General features: G+C 43.1%; 2 protein-coding genes across 2 annotated transcripts in view; both read left to right on the forward strand.

The window, feature by feature from the left end:
- LOC106600051 (CUGBP Elav-like family member 5) overlaps positions 1 to 11,860 on the forward strand; it is a 45,019-nt gene extending 33,159 nt beyond the window's left edge. Inside the window, exons 5-12 of the mRNA XM_014191387.3 lie at positions 3,179 to 3,258; positions 3,440 to 3,589; positions 3,722 to 3,872; positions 5,845 to 6,051; positions 6,306 to 6,395; positions 6,571 to 6,714; positions 6,814 to 6,956; positions 7,208 to 11,860. Of these exons, the coding sequence (XP_014046862.1) occupies positions 3,179 to 3,258; positions 3,440 to 3,589; positions 3,722 to 3,872; positions 5,845 to 6,051; positions 6,306 to 6,395; positions 6,571 to 6,714; positions 6,814 to 6,941 (950 nt within the window). The 3' untranslated portion in view covers positions 6,942 to 6,956; positions 7,208 to 11,860. The remainder of the gene's footprint in view (positions 1 to 3,178; positions 3,259 to 3,439; positions 3,590 to 3,721; positions 3,873 to 5,844; positions 6,052 to 6,305; positions 6,396 to 6,570; positions 6,715 to 6,813; positions 6,957 to 7,207) is intronic.
- An 853-nt stretch (positions 11,861 to 12,713) lies between these two features.
- On the forward strand, positions 12,714 to 16,614 carry LOC106600049 (protein fem-1 homolog A). Its single transcript, XM_014191385.3, has one exon. The coding sequence runs from the start codon at positions 12,992 to 12,994 to the stop codon at positions 14,843 to 14,845; it is 1,854 nt and encodes a 617-aa protein (XP_014046860.1). The 5' UTR covers positions 12,714 to 12,991; the 3' UTR covers positions 14,846 to 16,614.
- Positions 16,615 to 16,910: the final 296 nt, after the last annotated feature.

Below are 16,910 nucleotides of genomic sequence, written 5' to 3' on the forward strand. Positions count from 1 at the left end.
TCACTAACCAGGCAAAGAGGCAACAAAAAGACCAAAGATAACCCTGAAGGAGCTGCAAAGCTCCACAACGGAGATTGGAGTATCTGTCCATAGGACCACTTTAAGCTGTACACTTCACAGAGCTGGGCTTTACGGAAGAGTGGCCAGAAAAAAGCCATTGCTTAAAGAAAAAAATAAGCAAACATGTTTGGTGTTCGCCAAAAGGCATGTGGGGGACTCCCCAAACATATGGAAGAAGGTACTCTGGTCATATGAGACTACAATTTAGCTTTTTGTCCATCAAGGAAAACGATATGTCTGGCGCAAACCCAACACCTCTCATCACCCTGAGAACACCATCCCATGCTGTGGGGATGTTTTTCATCGGCAGGGACTGGGAAACTGGTCAGAATTGAAGGAATGATGGATGGCGCTAAATACAGGGACATTTTTGAGGGAAACCTGTTTCAGTCTTCCAGAGATTTGAGACTGGGACGGAGGTTCACCTTCCAGCAGGACAATGACCCTAAGCATACTGCTAAAACAACACTTGAGTGGTTTAAGGGGAAACATTTAAATGTCTTGGAATGGCCTAGTCAAAGCCCAGACCTCAATCTGGGCTGTGGCATGACTTAAAGATTGCTGTACACCAGTGGAACCCAACCAATTTGAAGGAGCTGGAGCAGTTTTGCCTTGAAGAATAGGCAAAAATCCCAGTGGCTAGATGTGCCAAGCTTATAGAGACATACCCAAAGAGACTTACAGCTGTAATTGATACAAAAGGTGGATCTACAAAGTATTGACTTTGGGGGAATTAATAGTTTACGCTCAAGTTTTCTTTTTTTTGTCTTATTTCTTGTTTGTTTCACAATAAAATATATTTTGCATCTTCAAAGTGGTAGGCATGTTGTGTAAATCAAATGATACAACCCCCAAAAAATCAATTTTTATTCCAGGTTTTAAGGTGACAAATTAGGAAAAATGTGAAGGGGGGTGAATACTTTCACAAGCCACTGTACTTTTGGCAGAAGGTTAGGAAGTGCAGGCTTAGAATACACCTCATTTTCTGGGCGGTGTCCGCTTGGCCTGTCTTCTCTTGGGAGCCAGGTCGGCCTACGATGGCCTCTCTCAATAGCAAGGCTATGCTCACTGAGTCTGTACATAGTCAAGGCTTTCCTTAATTTTTTGTCAGTCACAGCGGTTAGGTATTCTGCCACTGTGTACTCTCTGTTTAGGGACAAATAGCATTTTAGCTGGCTCTGTTTTTTGTTAATACTTTCCAATGTGTCAAATAATTATATTTTTGTTTGTGTTTGTGAACAGAGCCCCAGGACTAGATTGCTTAGGGGACTCTTGTCCAGTTTCATCTCTTTGTAGGTGATGACTTTGCTATGGAAGGTTTGGGAATCGCTTCCTTTTAGGTGGTTGTAGAATTTATTGGCTCTTTTGTGGATTTTGATAATTAGCAAGCATCGGCCTAATTCTGCTCTGTATGCATTATTTGGTGTTTTACATTGTACACAGATGATATTTTTGCAGAATTCTGCATGCAGTCTCAATTTGGTGTTTGTCCCATTTTGTGAATTCTTGGTTGGTGAGTAGACCCCAGAACAACCATAAAGGGCAATGCGTTCTATAACTGATTTAATTATTTTTAGCCAGATCCTAATTGGTATGTCAAATTTGTTATTCCTTTTGATGGCATAGAAGGCCCTTCTTGCCTTGTATCAGATCGTTCACAGCTTTGTGGAAGTTACCTGTGGCGTTGATGTTTAAGCCGAGGTATAGTTTTTTGTGTGCTCTAGGGCAACTGTGTCTAGATGGAATTTGTATTTGTCGTCCTGGCAGCTGGACCTTTTTTGGAAAACAATTATTTTGTCTTACTGAGATTTACTGTCAGGGCCCAGGTCTGACAGAATCTGTGCAGAAGATCTTGGTGCTGCTGTAGGCTGTCCTTGGTTGGGGACAGAAGCACTAGATCATCAGAAAACAGTAGACATTTGACTTCAAATTCTAGCAGGAGGAGGCCGGGTGCTGCAGACTGTTCTAGTGTCCTGCTAATTTGTTGATATATATGTTGAAGAGGGTGGGGCTCAAGCTGCATCCCTGTCTCACCCCACGGCCCTGTGGAAAGAAATGTGTGTGTTTTTTGCCAATTCTAACTGCAAACTTGTAGTTTGGTACATGGATTTTATAATGTCATATGTTTTTGCCCCAACACCGCTTTCCATCAATTTGTAAAGCAGACCCTCATGTCAAATTGAGTCAAAAGCTTTGTTGAAATTTACAAAGCATGAGAAGACTTTGCCTTTGTTTTGGTTTGTATGTTTGTCAATTAGGGAGCGCAGGGTGAATAGGAGGTCTGTCGTATGGTAATTTGGTAAAAAGCCAATTTGACATTTGCTCAGTACATTGTTGTCACTGAGGAAATGTATGAGTCTGCTGTTAATGTTAATGCAGAGGATTTTCCCAAGGTTGCTGTTGACGCGTATTCCACGGTAGTTATTGGGGTCAAATTTGTCTCCACTTTCATGGATTTGGGTGATCACTCCTTGGTTCCAAATATTGTGGAAGATGCCAGAGTTGAGGATGAAAAAAGTTTTATAAAGTATAGCCAATTGGAATTTGTGGTCTGTATATTTTATCATTTAATTTAGGATACCATCAATACCACACGCCTTTTTGGGTTGGAGGGTTTGTATTTTGTCCTGTAGTTCATTCAATGTAATTGGAGAATCCAGTGAGTTGTGGTAGTCTTTAATAGTTGGTACTAAGATTTGCATTTGATCATGTATATGTTTTTGCTGTTTGTTCTTTGTTATAGAGCCAAAAAGATTGGAGAAGTTTGATCCATAGATCTCCATTTTGGATAGATAACTCTTCATGTTGTTTGTTTAGAGTTTTCCAATTTTCCCAGAAGTGGTTTGATTCTATGGAATCTTCAATTACATTGAGCAGATTTATGACGTGCTGTTCCTTCTTTTTTCATAGTGTATTTCTGTATTGTTTTAGTGATTCACCATAGTGAAGGCGTAAGGCTCAGGTTTTCTGGGTCTCTATGTTTTTGGTTAGACAGGTTTCTCAATTTCTTTCTTAGGTTTTTGCATTCTTCATCAAACCATTTGTCATTGTTGTTCGTTTTCTTAGGTTGTCTGCTTGTAATGATTTGATTTATCTTGCTCTCTCTCTCTCTCTCTAGGTTGTGCATTTGTGAAGTTCTCCACTCATTCTGAAGCGCAGTCTGCCATCAGTTCCCTGCATGGGAGTCAGACCATGCCGGTAAGTACAATACACACACACACACACACACACACACACACACACACACACACACACACACACACACACACACACACACACACACACACACACACACACACACACACACACACACACACACACACACACACACACACACACACACACACACAGATCCATGCTGTGTTCCTCTCCTCTCTAGGGAGCGTCGTCCAGCCTCGTGGTGAAATTTGCAGACACAGATAAGGAGAGGACCATACGGCGCATGCAGCAGATGGCTGGACAGTTTGGCATCTTCAACCCCTCTGTCGCCCTACCTACGTTCAGCAGCTACAGTAGCTATGCACACGCCGTAAGCACATACACACACATACACGCAATTTGGTATCTGTCACTCTGACGCCTCACTGACAGCTTGCTCTCATTCCACTTCTCCCTCCCTCTCTCCCCCTTCCTCCCCCGATCCACCTCCTCTCCCTATCAGTTGATGCAGCAGCAGCAGCAGGCAGCGGTGATGGCCGTGTCTCAGGGGGGCTACCTGGCACCCAGCCTCTCCTTCCCCTCCACCCAGATCCACCAGGTGGGGGCGCTAGCAATGAACAGTCTGCCGCCCAACCCCCTCAATCTCGTGTCAGGTCAGTCACGTCGGATAAATCAGCAATATGCATGATGAGTAAGGTGGGAGACCTGGAAACTCATGTTAGCTCCCAGAGCTAGTGCTAGCCTGTAGCTCAGTGGGCTAACAGTCTCGAGGTGCTCAGACAACCTGGGTTCAATACCTGGTCAGTTACATATGAGTCTTGGAAATGTGTGATATCACATTTCACTACGCAGTCCTGGGATCTATCGCTCTGACTGGCGGTAGTTTTTAGGCTTGGGCGATATACCGTTTATAACGTATATTTAAAAAAATATAATACAAAATTAGGGGTTGGGGGTTGTGTCAAATAAATTATATCCAGCTCAGGGGTCTAGCTATGCATGTGGTTTGCTAACTGGCTAGCTAAGTGGCTCGATGTCAAGATCAAGCTTCTTGGTTACAGCAGAGACATTCAATCCCCTCCTGAATCAAGGTCCCTGTTGCTTTGAAAAAAGAAAGTGGCCCCTTGTGTGCACTTCCAGTAATACCGTAAACACTAGTAGTTTTACAATTCGCCATTGATCCCACTGAATCAATACAGTGTAATTCTGCACTGGAGACACATTATAGACAGACTGCCTTTGTATTCTTACTTAGTGTACTGTAGATGTTTGTGTCATGGCACAAGGCGAGACCCAGATGCAGATGGTTGGAGTCTTACAATGTTAATTAATCCAAAAGGATTAGGCAAGAGAATGGTCGTGGACAGGTGAAAGGTCGAAACCAGATCAGAGTCCAGGAGGTACAGAGTGGCAGACAGGTTCATGGTCAAGGCAGGGAGAATTGTCAGGCAGGCGAGTACAGGGTCCAGAAACAGGCAAGGGTCGAAACTGGGAGGACTAGAAAAAGGAGAATAGCACAAAGCAGGCAAACGGGAAAACCGCTGGTTGACTTGGAAACATACAAGACAAACTGGCACAGAAAGACAGGAAACACAGGGATAAATACACTGGGGAAAACAAGCGACACCTGGAGGGGTTGGAGAATAACAACGAGGACAGGTGAAACAGATCAGGGTGTGACAGTTTGAGATTTCTCCCTCAAGTCAGTTGTGATCAATTCATTGCTTGAGAGAGTGTTCACACCTGGTTTCTAGGTTTAAATCAGTTTCTGGGAACCAGCAGACAATGTGGTCTATAAACAATGTCCAGGAAAATACCTTTAGTGAAATGTATTCTACTATGGTTGTTACAGTCTACTCTCTCTCTCTCTCTCTGTATTGAGCCAAATAGGAGTCTGGTTTTATAGATCACATGGTTCGCATTACTGTGGAGGAATCTCTGTGGTCCTTGAAAGTGTATCATGTTTTATAGTCCATTAATGAACAGATACTGTATCTCGTTATCGCTTTTTTTTATCATTCTCCCTCTCTGTCCCTTCCACCCTATACTCTACTGTATTGCTTTCACTCTGTCTTTCCCTCTCTCTTACACACACATCGCTAAAGACTATCCTATCACAAATACTGTACAGTATTTGGGATGGCTACACAGTACACACAGAATCGTGCAGGCGAATTACAATGCAGATTGGAAGCCCTATCCCTCCCGAGGCTGTATCAGTTTAGGACAGACAAACATCCAATCCATTTCACTGTGGGAGAATATCTTTATTTGTCCCAGCTGTAGATAAGGCAGTGAGCAGTCAGCACAGTAAAATGCCCCTGCTGCTACCTTAGTGAGCAGAGCCGGGTTGCTCTGTCTTACAGCAGCATATCATTGTGTTGCTATTCTGACATCGCAGAGTGATTTTTATCACCATGTGAGCTTTGAGATGCCTGCTGTTACACACACACGAGACACACACACACACACACACACACACACTTGCACACTCTCTTTCTCTCTATTCTGTCTACCCCTCTCTCTCTCGCCCTTTCTCTCTTATACACATTAAGTCCAATCCCTGTGCGGTGCAGTGAACATTTCTGTCTCCGGTGTAGTGAATTTTTATTTCCCCCCCTACAGGTCTGAGCTCTCCTCCAGCCGCCCTGCCCTCCTCCCTGACCAGCCTGGTGGCCCCAATGATGACCGGGTACACCGGACTCACCCACCAGGCTAACGGGCACCCTCTAGAGACCCTCTACACCAATGGCCTGCCGACCTACTCCACCCAGAGCCCTACTGCTGCGGACACACTGCAACAGGCCTTTACTGGGGTACAGCAATACACAGGTACAATACACTACACATCTCTGATCTCTAACCCTGACCTTGATACCTCCAGGTCTTCACCAGAGTCTGTTGAATGTGACTCATAAAATATCAACTCAATCCCCACTCTCTTTTCTTTTTCACTTCATCCCCCTTCATGCCTGTCGATCGCTCTCTCCTCTCTCTCTCCCTTTCTCTCTCTCCTCTTTTGTCATTTACTTCTCTCTCTTCTCTCTCTCTCTCTCTCTCTCTCGGTCTCTGTCTCTCCTCTGTAGCCATCTACCCAGCAACTACACTGACCCCTCTAGGTCAGTCACTTTCACAGCACCCTCAGGTCATTGGCCAACAGCAGAGGGAAGGTGAGGGTGAGGAACTATATTTACTAATTCTTCATCATCATGACCATCATTGTCAACAACATCATGAGTGTCGTCATCATTGTGATTTTGTGTGTATTAGAAATGTACGGCACCATCATGATACTAGCGTCAGTGCCTCCAACAGTGTGTGTCTGTGTGTCTGTGTGTGTCTGTACTCCAGGACCAGAGGGCTGTAATCTGTTCATCTACCACCTGCCCCAGGAGTTTGGCGATAACGAACTGATGCAGATGTTCCTGCCCTTCGGCAATGTTATCTCCTCCAAGGTATTCATGGACAGAGCGACCAATCAGAGCAAGTGTTTCGGTGAGTGACACTACTTCTAAACAATCACAACAAGCACCTAGCTGATTGACACTACCACTGACCATTCAGAGCATCTGTCTGTGTCTGTATGTAATGCAGGCTTTGTGAGCTTTGATAACCCGGGTAGTGCCCAGGCTGCAATCCAAGCCATGAATGGTTTCCAGATTGGTATGAAGAGACTCAAGGTGCAACTCAAACGTCCCAAAGACGCCAGCCGCCCCTACTGACACCCCCCAGCACAGGTAAGATACTGTCCACTATTATACATAATATAATGAAGTTATTATTGTTGTTATCGATGCTGTTTCACCCTGATTTTAGCTGCCTTATATTAATCAAAAACTGTATAGCAAAGTTATACTTCACAGTAGTCTCTCGAGTCTGATTCAAGTGTTTCTCTTTCCCTCTCTTCCACTCCCCTCCTTTTCTCATTATCTGTATTTCTCTTCCCTCTTCTTTCCACTTTCCCCCCTTCCTTTCTCTTCCTCCATAGGTTTAATCAGAGGTATGGGGGACGTCTTTGATTGAATAAGACATTTTGTGTTGAATAAGACATTTTGTGAAAGGAAAAAACAAAAAAGTTATTCTGTTTTTAAAACAATGGAAAATAGACTTCATATGGGAGTTGGGAAGAGATCTCTTTTTATCTTCAATCATATCTGACTGGCAGAGGAGGACTCACAGCTCTGCACCAGTGAAGGTTTGGCATCACAGATGAGAGAGCAATGGGATGATGCATAGGATAGAACAAGACTTTCAAAACAAACAGAAAACTTTGTTAAAGATACACACACACACACAAAAAAAACAATTTAGAATCTTTGGAGACTTGAGAGTGAAGAAGAACACCACAGACAGACTAAGAAACAGTGTTAAAAATAATATGGATTTATGATGAACTCAAAGAGGAGTCTAGTGAACAAAAAGAGACTTCAGGTTTTTCCTACCATGTAATGGACAAATGAGGGTTCAAACTTGATCTGAGGATTCTAAGTATATCTGGAGAAAAAAATATTTATTTCTCTGTGAGTCCTGAACCTGCTCTTTCTCAAGTTTCCATAGCAACCGAGCAAACTGCACCCCCTTGGGATCTGAGGACCAAATGTTTTTCTCTTTAACAGTCTTGTACAAAATACTAACAATCATATAATACAATACAGTATAATGTTTAGTCTAGTACAAACTAGCAATCATTAAATACTTAAATGCAGTATTCTACCTTTAGTTTAGTACACATAACAGTGACAGAGAAGTACTTCAGGTTGGCATTGGATTATTCACCATCAGTGTACTGGTGACTACTAAGGAGTATGTAAATGTAAAATGGGATCATGTAGAATTCAGTTGGAGAGGTTAGTGAAGAAGAATGTTGCCCCGAGCTCTTTCTGTGGGATGGAATACATTATGAAGTGTTTGTTTGTTTGTTTGAAAGCTACATTTTATCATCCTTTTACTGATAGGCTACACTTCCTCTTTGGGCACTCAGTTTGACCCTTGAACTTTTAGTTTTGTCTCCCTCTGTGCAGCAACCACTCTGAGCCTCAATTCTATTCAAAGTTGCCCATAGGCACAGATGTAGGATTAGCTCACTGCCCAAATACTAACCTTGAGCATTAGGAAGAAAATGCTAAACTGTACTTAGATTAGTCTGAAGGGGCTATGTCATCCTACTTCATTCCGTTTCAGAAGCTTACTACAGTTCTCGGCTCAGGGGTTAAAAGGTCTTGAGTCAGGTGTGCCTAATGTTCGGATGAGATTGTCCATAGAAACTGATCTTAAGTCAGTTTTCTGGTTAAGGTGGTTAATGGTTAAAGTTAGGATTTGGGGAGGGCCAGCTGACCTAAGATCTGTGTGTCCACTTTGATTAGCCAGTAGATTTAACAGGATAAATTGCTTCATTCATTGGGTCTGTTTTGTGACAAAGAAAGTATTTATGTATTTACATTTCAGGGATTATTTTAACTAGGGCCAGGAGTTTTTTCTGGTCAGGTCACATGCTCCGGAAAAACTCCTTTACCTTACCATAACACAAAAAAACACTAGTACAGATGTAGGATCTTAATTTGAGCCAGTTTTCTACACCGGTACAATAGTTCTGCAGCAACAGGACATTTTAATTATTATGTGGATTATACTGTAATTAATGGACATTTTTGTAGGGGTTGATAACATTTTTAGTAGGGAAAATCAAGTCTGAAATTTCAAAGTGGAAATGACAAACTTGAGAAACCTTTTTAAACCTCAAATGTACCGCATTGCAGGAAAGTTCTCCTGCAACAGGGTGATGAAATTAAGATCCTACATCTGTATGGCACAGGTTAGAATTTATTTATGGCACAAGCTATTTTATCATTGTCTAACATTACTGTGACTTTTTTCAATATATATAACTATATGGCTCATATCAATTTGAGCCCGCATTGCAGTACTATTCACACTCATAAAACAGGACTAGCTTTTCTCAAGTAAGTCAGTCTCCTCTCACATACATACTCATGCTAGAAATCCTCCCCTCACGTAGATGTGTGCCGTTTTGATGGAAAAGACTGGTTGAATATCAGCCAGCTATCTTGTGAGGGGAGGCGCCGTCAGCAGCACAGAGCGGTGCAGAGTTAGAGTAGAAAGCCTTCTGATCCATTTGAGTCTGACGCCATTACATTTTAAGGAGGTGCCTGCAGTCCCCTCTCGCTTGCATTTCGGTGAATGTTTTATTCAGTATGGAGAGAGGGAGCGGAGACTACTTTACTGGGAGTAGACTTCAAATCTGCTTTTAAAGAGCTATACAAGGTCCAATGTTGAGCACAAGTCATTCTTTGTGCTGTGCAGGACAGGTTGGGAATGCTGTCACAGTACCTCCCTCAGGGAACACAATAAACCAATGGAGGAACATCAAAACACACTCTAGAATACATTGGAGGATGATTCCAAGAGACACTCTAGAATGCAGGGATGGAGGGAGGGAGGGAGGGAGGGAAGGAAGGAAGGGATGTTTTCTCTTTTTTTCCTTCATTTTTTTGGTCATCATCACATATTCAATAGTGAACCATATTTTCACTAACTCCTAGTGAATTTTACTACCTATTTTACTTACAGACCATTCCTGACCCTCATATAAGTGAAGATGCCAAGTAATGTTTAATCGTTCTATGAATTCTAATATGTACATTTAATTATCTTGTAACATTCCAGGCCAGTTGGCGGCCGAGCGATAAATATGAACTAGCTATTTTAGTTTTATCGACATTAGTTTATTCACTGTGCACAGAATCCTAAACCAACCAGAAATATGGATACACCAATGCACATTTGTATTTATTTTCATGGATTTTAATCATTGCCTAAATCTAGCCCACTTCTCATTAGCTAACTACCAGCCTATTCTCTTTTATCTGCATGTTGTTTCCTCTCACAAATGTGTATTCAAAGGAAGAAACGGGCATTTTTATAAGAGTCGAGGGTCAACTCCATTTCAATCACTTGTCAGTTGAACTGGACATTATAACTTCTCTATAGGAATGCAGTTAAATTCCTATATTGACTGTAAAGACACCAATGTTGGTTTTGATGATGCCTCTGTGAAATGTTTACTGACCAGCAGCCTCTCACCACTGTTAGCAGCGTAGATATCGAGAATTTGTCATTTGTCAAATTGCTATGGTCTGACAGGCTTTAACCCTTCTCGGGATTATATTTCTATGGTAAGCAGAGCTTGGCCTGCGACTGGTGCAGGAAGACAGTCAGTCTTATGTTTGATCTAGATCCTGAGGTAACAGCAATAGTCCTAGTTGCACTAAGAGACAAACCGTGCACTACAGTAACCTGACAAGTCCTTTGACCTTTGCTTGTCCTATAAACATAAAGCGGTAGCCTAAAGGCTAAACGAATGCTATTATTGCCAAGCAGCTGGTTGGAAATGTACTTGTATATTTCTATGTTCTATTCAGGTTCTGGGGTTATATGCTTTTTCAGGGGTTGGGAGACATAAAGATAGTTTACTGTGCTTTTTCTATATACATTTATTAACAACTACCTGAATGAAGCCATGTTACTTTCTATCAAATGACTACCCACTGGGCAAAAACTGGTTGAATCAATGTTGTTTCCACGTCATTTCACCCCAAAAAATTAAATGTGGTGAGGTTGAATCAACGTGAAAAACTGATTGGATTTTGAAAAAGTCATCAACGTAAGGGATTCTTGTCTTTTTTTCACCCAACCTTTATCCTAAATCCAATGACATGGTGACATTTTTTGTTGATTTCAGGTTGAATTCATGTTAGTTGACAACTCAACTAAATGTAAATCCAAACTTGACGTTTAACTGATGTCTGTTCTCAGTGGGTACATGTATACTTAACATTCCTACTGCACTACCTCTATAAGGTGATGTGTATAAATCTTTAAAAAAAATAATAAAAAAAACAAGACCTCAATTTTCATTTTAAGATGATGGATTTTCATGTGTTTACTGCCAAAATCCACCTACGTCCATTCTTACTGCTCAACTGGAGGCTTGGATGACGGGAAGGAGTAGGAGGTCATGACATTCTTATGAATGACACTGTATGATCATGTACTATGTTTTGAATGCAGTGGGAAAATACAATATAGCTTGATGTAAATAGGAGATCTGTTTAATTTCATAATCTTGTCAGCACACAAATCTTTTCAGGTAATGGGGCGAGGAGTGGAAGAGGGATGGAGAGGGGGTGGGGTGTTTATGAAGATTCTGTCGGTGGGTGGGGTTGACATTTGAAGATGGTGTCTAACTTCAGTGGTTTCTTAGCACAATATACAAAATGTATAGACGATTGAGAGACAGGGACAAGGACACTTGTGGGTAATGCTAAGGGTAGAAAAGGTAGACATGATGTCTGAGAAACCACAGCTCTCTTATCCTGCCCATGTCTCTCCTATACTTGCTGCTTTGACAATTACAATTTTCATATGGTTTAATTTATTTACTTATTTATTAGGTCATATTTAATTAAATATGTCCTTCTATTTATTATTACCTATCATTATTATGATATTTATTTTTATTTCATGTTTTTTTTTTCTTCAGATATGAATGATACAGATTGCTTACTGGGACTTTTTTTCTCTTTCTCCTTTTTCAATTTTACAATAAAATATTCTAATAGTACCTTAATATCTCATCTCAAAATCCTTTCTGCAGTGATCATTAACCCCAGCTGTGAATAAATGTGTTTTTGCTGCCCTCTGCTGTTTACTATCTACCAGTTTACAATGCATTACATTACAACGGGCCAGTGGCACCAATTTCTCAACATAAAATAAAGTATGTTATGGGATTATTATGGCACAGTTATAGCACAACTTGGAAAACATAAGAACATATTTTTTTCCATAACTTGTTTTGCACTACATGCGCAGACTGGAAAAGTAGCCTATGGTAATAGCAAACAACCTACAGTATATATGTCATACATGCACCAATTATTTGACTATATGCCGCCTAGGGATCTACTACCCACACATCATTAAATTAGAGCCAAACTATGCCACGCTGCTTTTCATTAGTGTCGTGCATTGATGGTATATATATATATATATATATAGTATTTGCATGTCATGGTTAATTAACAAAAACAAGTATTTGGGAATGATCTGTGGGGGCCTAATGCACACCCACATACTCGCTGACAGACGGAACAAGATACTATTTTCACTCTATTGAAATATGTTTTGTATCAGTGTAGATATGGGAAAGGTGTTATGCTTAAAAGCCAGGCAAAATAAATACAGTACCATTATTATTTCAGTAAGATTAGAAGTGATGCCACTTTCGTTTTGAGGTTTGCGTTGATCCTGCGCATTGTGTTTCGGGGTGATTGGGGATTGTAGTTTAAATACGTTTAACTACAAGCTAGTAATGCATTCCAGTGAATGAAACACACGTTCGCCTAAAAACTACTCTTCCCGTTTCAACCCATCTATTGCTGAGTTCACGTGTACGAAATGCCTCATGGGAATTATATTTATAATCAGAAGGAAAGTGCCGTTTCATCCTTAGTGAAATGATTTATTAAAGACTACAGTAACCAAGATGCTAAGCGTAAATTGTCAACATAGAGCTGTCAAACAACACAAACGCCATCTTGACAGCAGCCTTAAAATGGCAGAAAAATGCCAGGGAGAAACCGAACTACGGACAGGGTTTATTTTCTTATTTTAAAAAGACTGTCCCTTCCCTGTTTTTCTAAAAACGTAGCTAGGGGGTTGATGGCCAGTGAGAGAGACGAAATACGTTAAAATGGATATCACGACGGCGGTTTTCAACGCGGCCAGAGATGGTAAGCTGAAACTTATCCAGAAGTTGCTGAGCAACAAAAGTCCGGAGGAGTTGGAAGCTCTCGCCGAGGAGAAAACGCAGGGAGGTACACCTCTCCTCATTGCTTCTCGACACGGGCACTTAGAGGTTGTGGACTATTTGCTTGAACATTGCAAAGCTAACGTGGAACTAGGAGGTTCGGTGAACTTTGACGGCGAGACGATTGAAGGGGCTCCCCCGCTATGGGCGGCTTCGGCGGCTGGTCACCTCCCTGTCGTCCGCACTCTCCTCAAACACGGTGCCTCTGTCAACAACACTACGCTGACCAACTCAACGCCCTTACGCGCTGCCTGCTTCGATGGTCACCTGGAGATTGTCCGTTACCTGGTGGAGCACCGAGCCGATATGGAGGTAGCCAACCGCCACGGCCATACCTGCCTGATGATCTCCTGCTACAAGGGCCACAAAGAGATAGCAAAGTTCCTCCTGGAGCGTAGTGCCGATGTCAACCGTAAGAGTGTGAAAGGCAACACTGCTCTCCACGACTGCGCTGAGTCCGGTAGCCTGGACATCATGAAGATGCTGCTGAAATGTAATGCCCGCATGGAGAGGGACGGCTATGGCATGACCCCTCTCCTAGCTGCCAGCGTCACGGGGCACACCAACATCGTGGAGTACCTCGCCCACCAGCCCCGCTCTTCACGAGAAGAACGCGTTGATGCACTCGAACTCCTGGGGGCCACCTTTGTGGATAAGAAGAGAGACCTCCTGGGGGCCATGAGATACTGGAGGAGAGCTATGGAGCTGAGACAACCAGCTGACAAGGTGGGACTCCTGGCCAAGCCCCCTCCGGGTCCCCCTGTCCCTGCCTACGACTGTGCCCGAGAGGTGAGCACAGCCGAGGAGCTGGAGGCTCTGATCACAGACCCTGACGAGATGCGGATGCAGGCCCTGCTGGTCCGTGAGAGAATCCTGGGGCCCTCGCACCCCGACACCTCCTACTATATCCGCTACAGAGGGGCCGTCTACGCCGACTCTGGTAACTTTGAACGCTGCATCAGCCTGTGGAAGTATGCCCTGGACATGCAGCAGAGTAACCTGGACCCCCTCAGCCCCATGACGGCCAGCAGCTTCCTGTCCTTCGCTGAGCTCTTCTCCTTCGTGCTGCAGGACCGGGCCAAAGGTACCCTGGCCACTCGCGTCACCTTCCACGACCTGATGGGGGTGTTGGGGAAGAGTGTGAGGGAGGTGGAGAGAGCGGTGGCCCAGAGGGACAGCCCACCCGAAGCCCCCCAGTTCACCAAGGCCCTGTCCATCATCCTCCACCTGGTATTCCTGCTGGAGAAGCTAGAGTGCACTGCGGAGCAGGAGCACCAGAAGAAGCAGACGGTGTACCGCCTCCTGAAGTTGAACCCGCGGGCACGGAGCGGCTTCACCCCCCTGCATATGGCTGTGGACAAGGATACCACGTCGGTGGGCCGCTACCCTGTAGGTCGCTTCCCCTCCCAGACCGTGGCCTCGCTGCTGCTGGAGTGCGGCGCGGACGTGGATTCCCGGGACTGCGACAACAACACGCCCCTGCACGTTGCTGCCAGCAACGGTTGCCCGGAGATCATGGCGCTGCTGGTGAGGGCAGGGGCACACTTCGATGCCACCAATGCCCAGAGGAAAACGGCGTACGAGCTGCTGGAGGATCAGAGCAGTGGACACCCGGCCCTCTACCCCCTCAACTACGTCACTCTGCAGTGCCTGGCGGCGCGCGCCATTGAGAGGCACAGACTGCCCTACAAGGGCCTCATCTCAGAGGAGATGGAGACCTTCATTGAGCTGCACTGACACCCTCCTCCCCTTAAGATCCCCACCCTGTCCCCACACTCTCCCTCAGACCCCTCTAAACCACCCAACAATGACCCCCTTCACCTCACCCATGTCCCACCCGACTCCCTTCATTGTCACCATACCCCAGCCCACCCCCTTTCCCATGGTCTTTCCCCTCTCAGTACCCCTCCTAACACCAGACTATTAGCTCTGTCTCAGACCAAATTGCAGCAATAATCCTCTTGGCTTCTAAATGTTACACTAACAACAGACTAGGAGCATTTTAACTGTGGCTAGATGCATCCGGTCAGTCCTCTCTCTTTAGGTTATGGGCAATTCCACGGTAACAGAGTGATGCTGAGACTCAGATTTTTCACTTTTAAAATGTATGTCAAACAAAAAACTATGATAGCAAAGTTAAACAATCCATATAACACAATTGCACAAGGAATACTTTTAACAATTTCCACAGAACATTTTACAAGCACATATTTACTCTTAATTAAGAACAGTGAACAATCTGAGTCTCAGCATTGCTCTTTTATTTTGGATTTGCCCTGATCTGTTATTAAGACATGGACACTTTCTAAGTGCTAGTTGCTATTTGTTTGCAGGTGGGGGGAAAAAACCTTTGGACTTGATTTTTAGGATTTGATGCTTTCTTTTTCTTCTCACAGAAAGGAAAGGAAAGTATGGCAGTGCATATATATGTATTGGGTGGTGGCTTGTTTTAAGGTGGGAATCGAAGCTGTATTACTTGATAGTACATGATCAAATATTGACAGTTAACTGCATGAGAGGCTTAAGAGTGAATAGGATAGCTTGTTTGTTAAATCAGTCTTGTTTTGCAAGGTTATCCAGAAGCATCCTTTGAACAAACAAAGTACACATTATATGCTTGGCTGCCTGGTATCAATGTGTTTTTTTTTTTTTTTCTATAATTCATTTAGCGTTATTTAATCCTCCACCCCATACTTTGACATTTTAAGGAGTGTTTGAAAACCCATTTGTGCCAAAACTCAGCCTTATATCGTTTCTCTAAACGTGTGATCTTACAGGTTAGCCTGAACCTACTGAACTAGCTTACTACGAATGGAGCAACTCACAACTGTAGAGCGCAGACTAGCATGGGAACTCTCATAAGGATACAGTTTGTTTTAGCCTGGCCTACATCTCTTCTTTAACTCTGTATTTTTAGACTGTGTGTGTTTTACAACCTGGTCAATGTCTTGAAGTCTCCCTCTGGACAACTTGGACAAAGTGGGAAAGGAAATATGTAGATTTCTCTTCATCTCCTCCTGAGTGAATGTTTATGTTGATCCCAGTATCAGATCATCTATTCTAGTCTATCTACAGTTCATGCAGAACAATTGGAATCTATGCAGTCACTCAGTGTAACGATATCAAAACCCAGGGGTGATCCGATTAACCACAGATGCAGGTGATAAGGATGAGGAACAAATCGCACCCAGCATTTGTTTTTTTTTGTTTGTTTTTTTTACAATTTCAGTTTTGTGTTATCATACATGCTTTCTTTTATTTTTTTCTGTTTGTCTGTCCCTATGTAACAAAAAAAAACACCTGATTGAATGCACTTTGAAAAACCTCCCTGAATCCTAAAGTGTCACTGTACAACATCCAGGCTATGGACTCGCGCAGCCTCTCTCTCAACCGATTGATTCATTTAACTGATGATGATAACTTCAGAACAAAGCTGTGTTGAGATACTTGAATAAAATTCAGTGTCCCTGCAGCAAGTGTGTTGACTAGGGAATGCTTTGAATCTCTTTTGTGTCCCTCTTCCCTCTCCTTTTCTCTGTCTGTCTGTCACTGTGTTGTTGTTGTACCTGTTGTTGAGCCTTTGAGAAAAGAGGTTTATTTTTTATAGGGTTCTTTTAGGTGTTAGGCTAATGTTACAAACTCTGACGTGAGTGCAAAATCTCAGTGCAATACAGTACTCCAGTCCCAATTCAATTACAGTATTTTTAATTGCTTCTGATAACTGCTTAGTTCGCACTGTTAGAACAATCCCAAGCCGCTGTTCATTAGCAGTGGACTGTAATCTCCTCTCACCTTTAGCCCT

This window comes from Salmo salar, chromosome 03 (genome assembly GCF_965601325.2).
Source record: "Salmo salar chromosome 03, fSalSal1, whole genome shotgun sequence".
In the NCBI taxonomy this organism is placed as follows: Eukaryota; Metazoa; Chordata; class Actinopteri; order Salmoniformes; family Salmonidae; genus Salmo; species Salmo salar.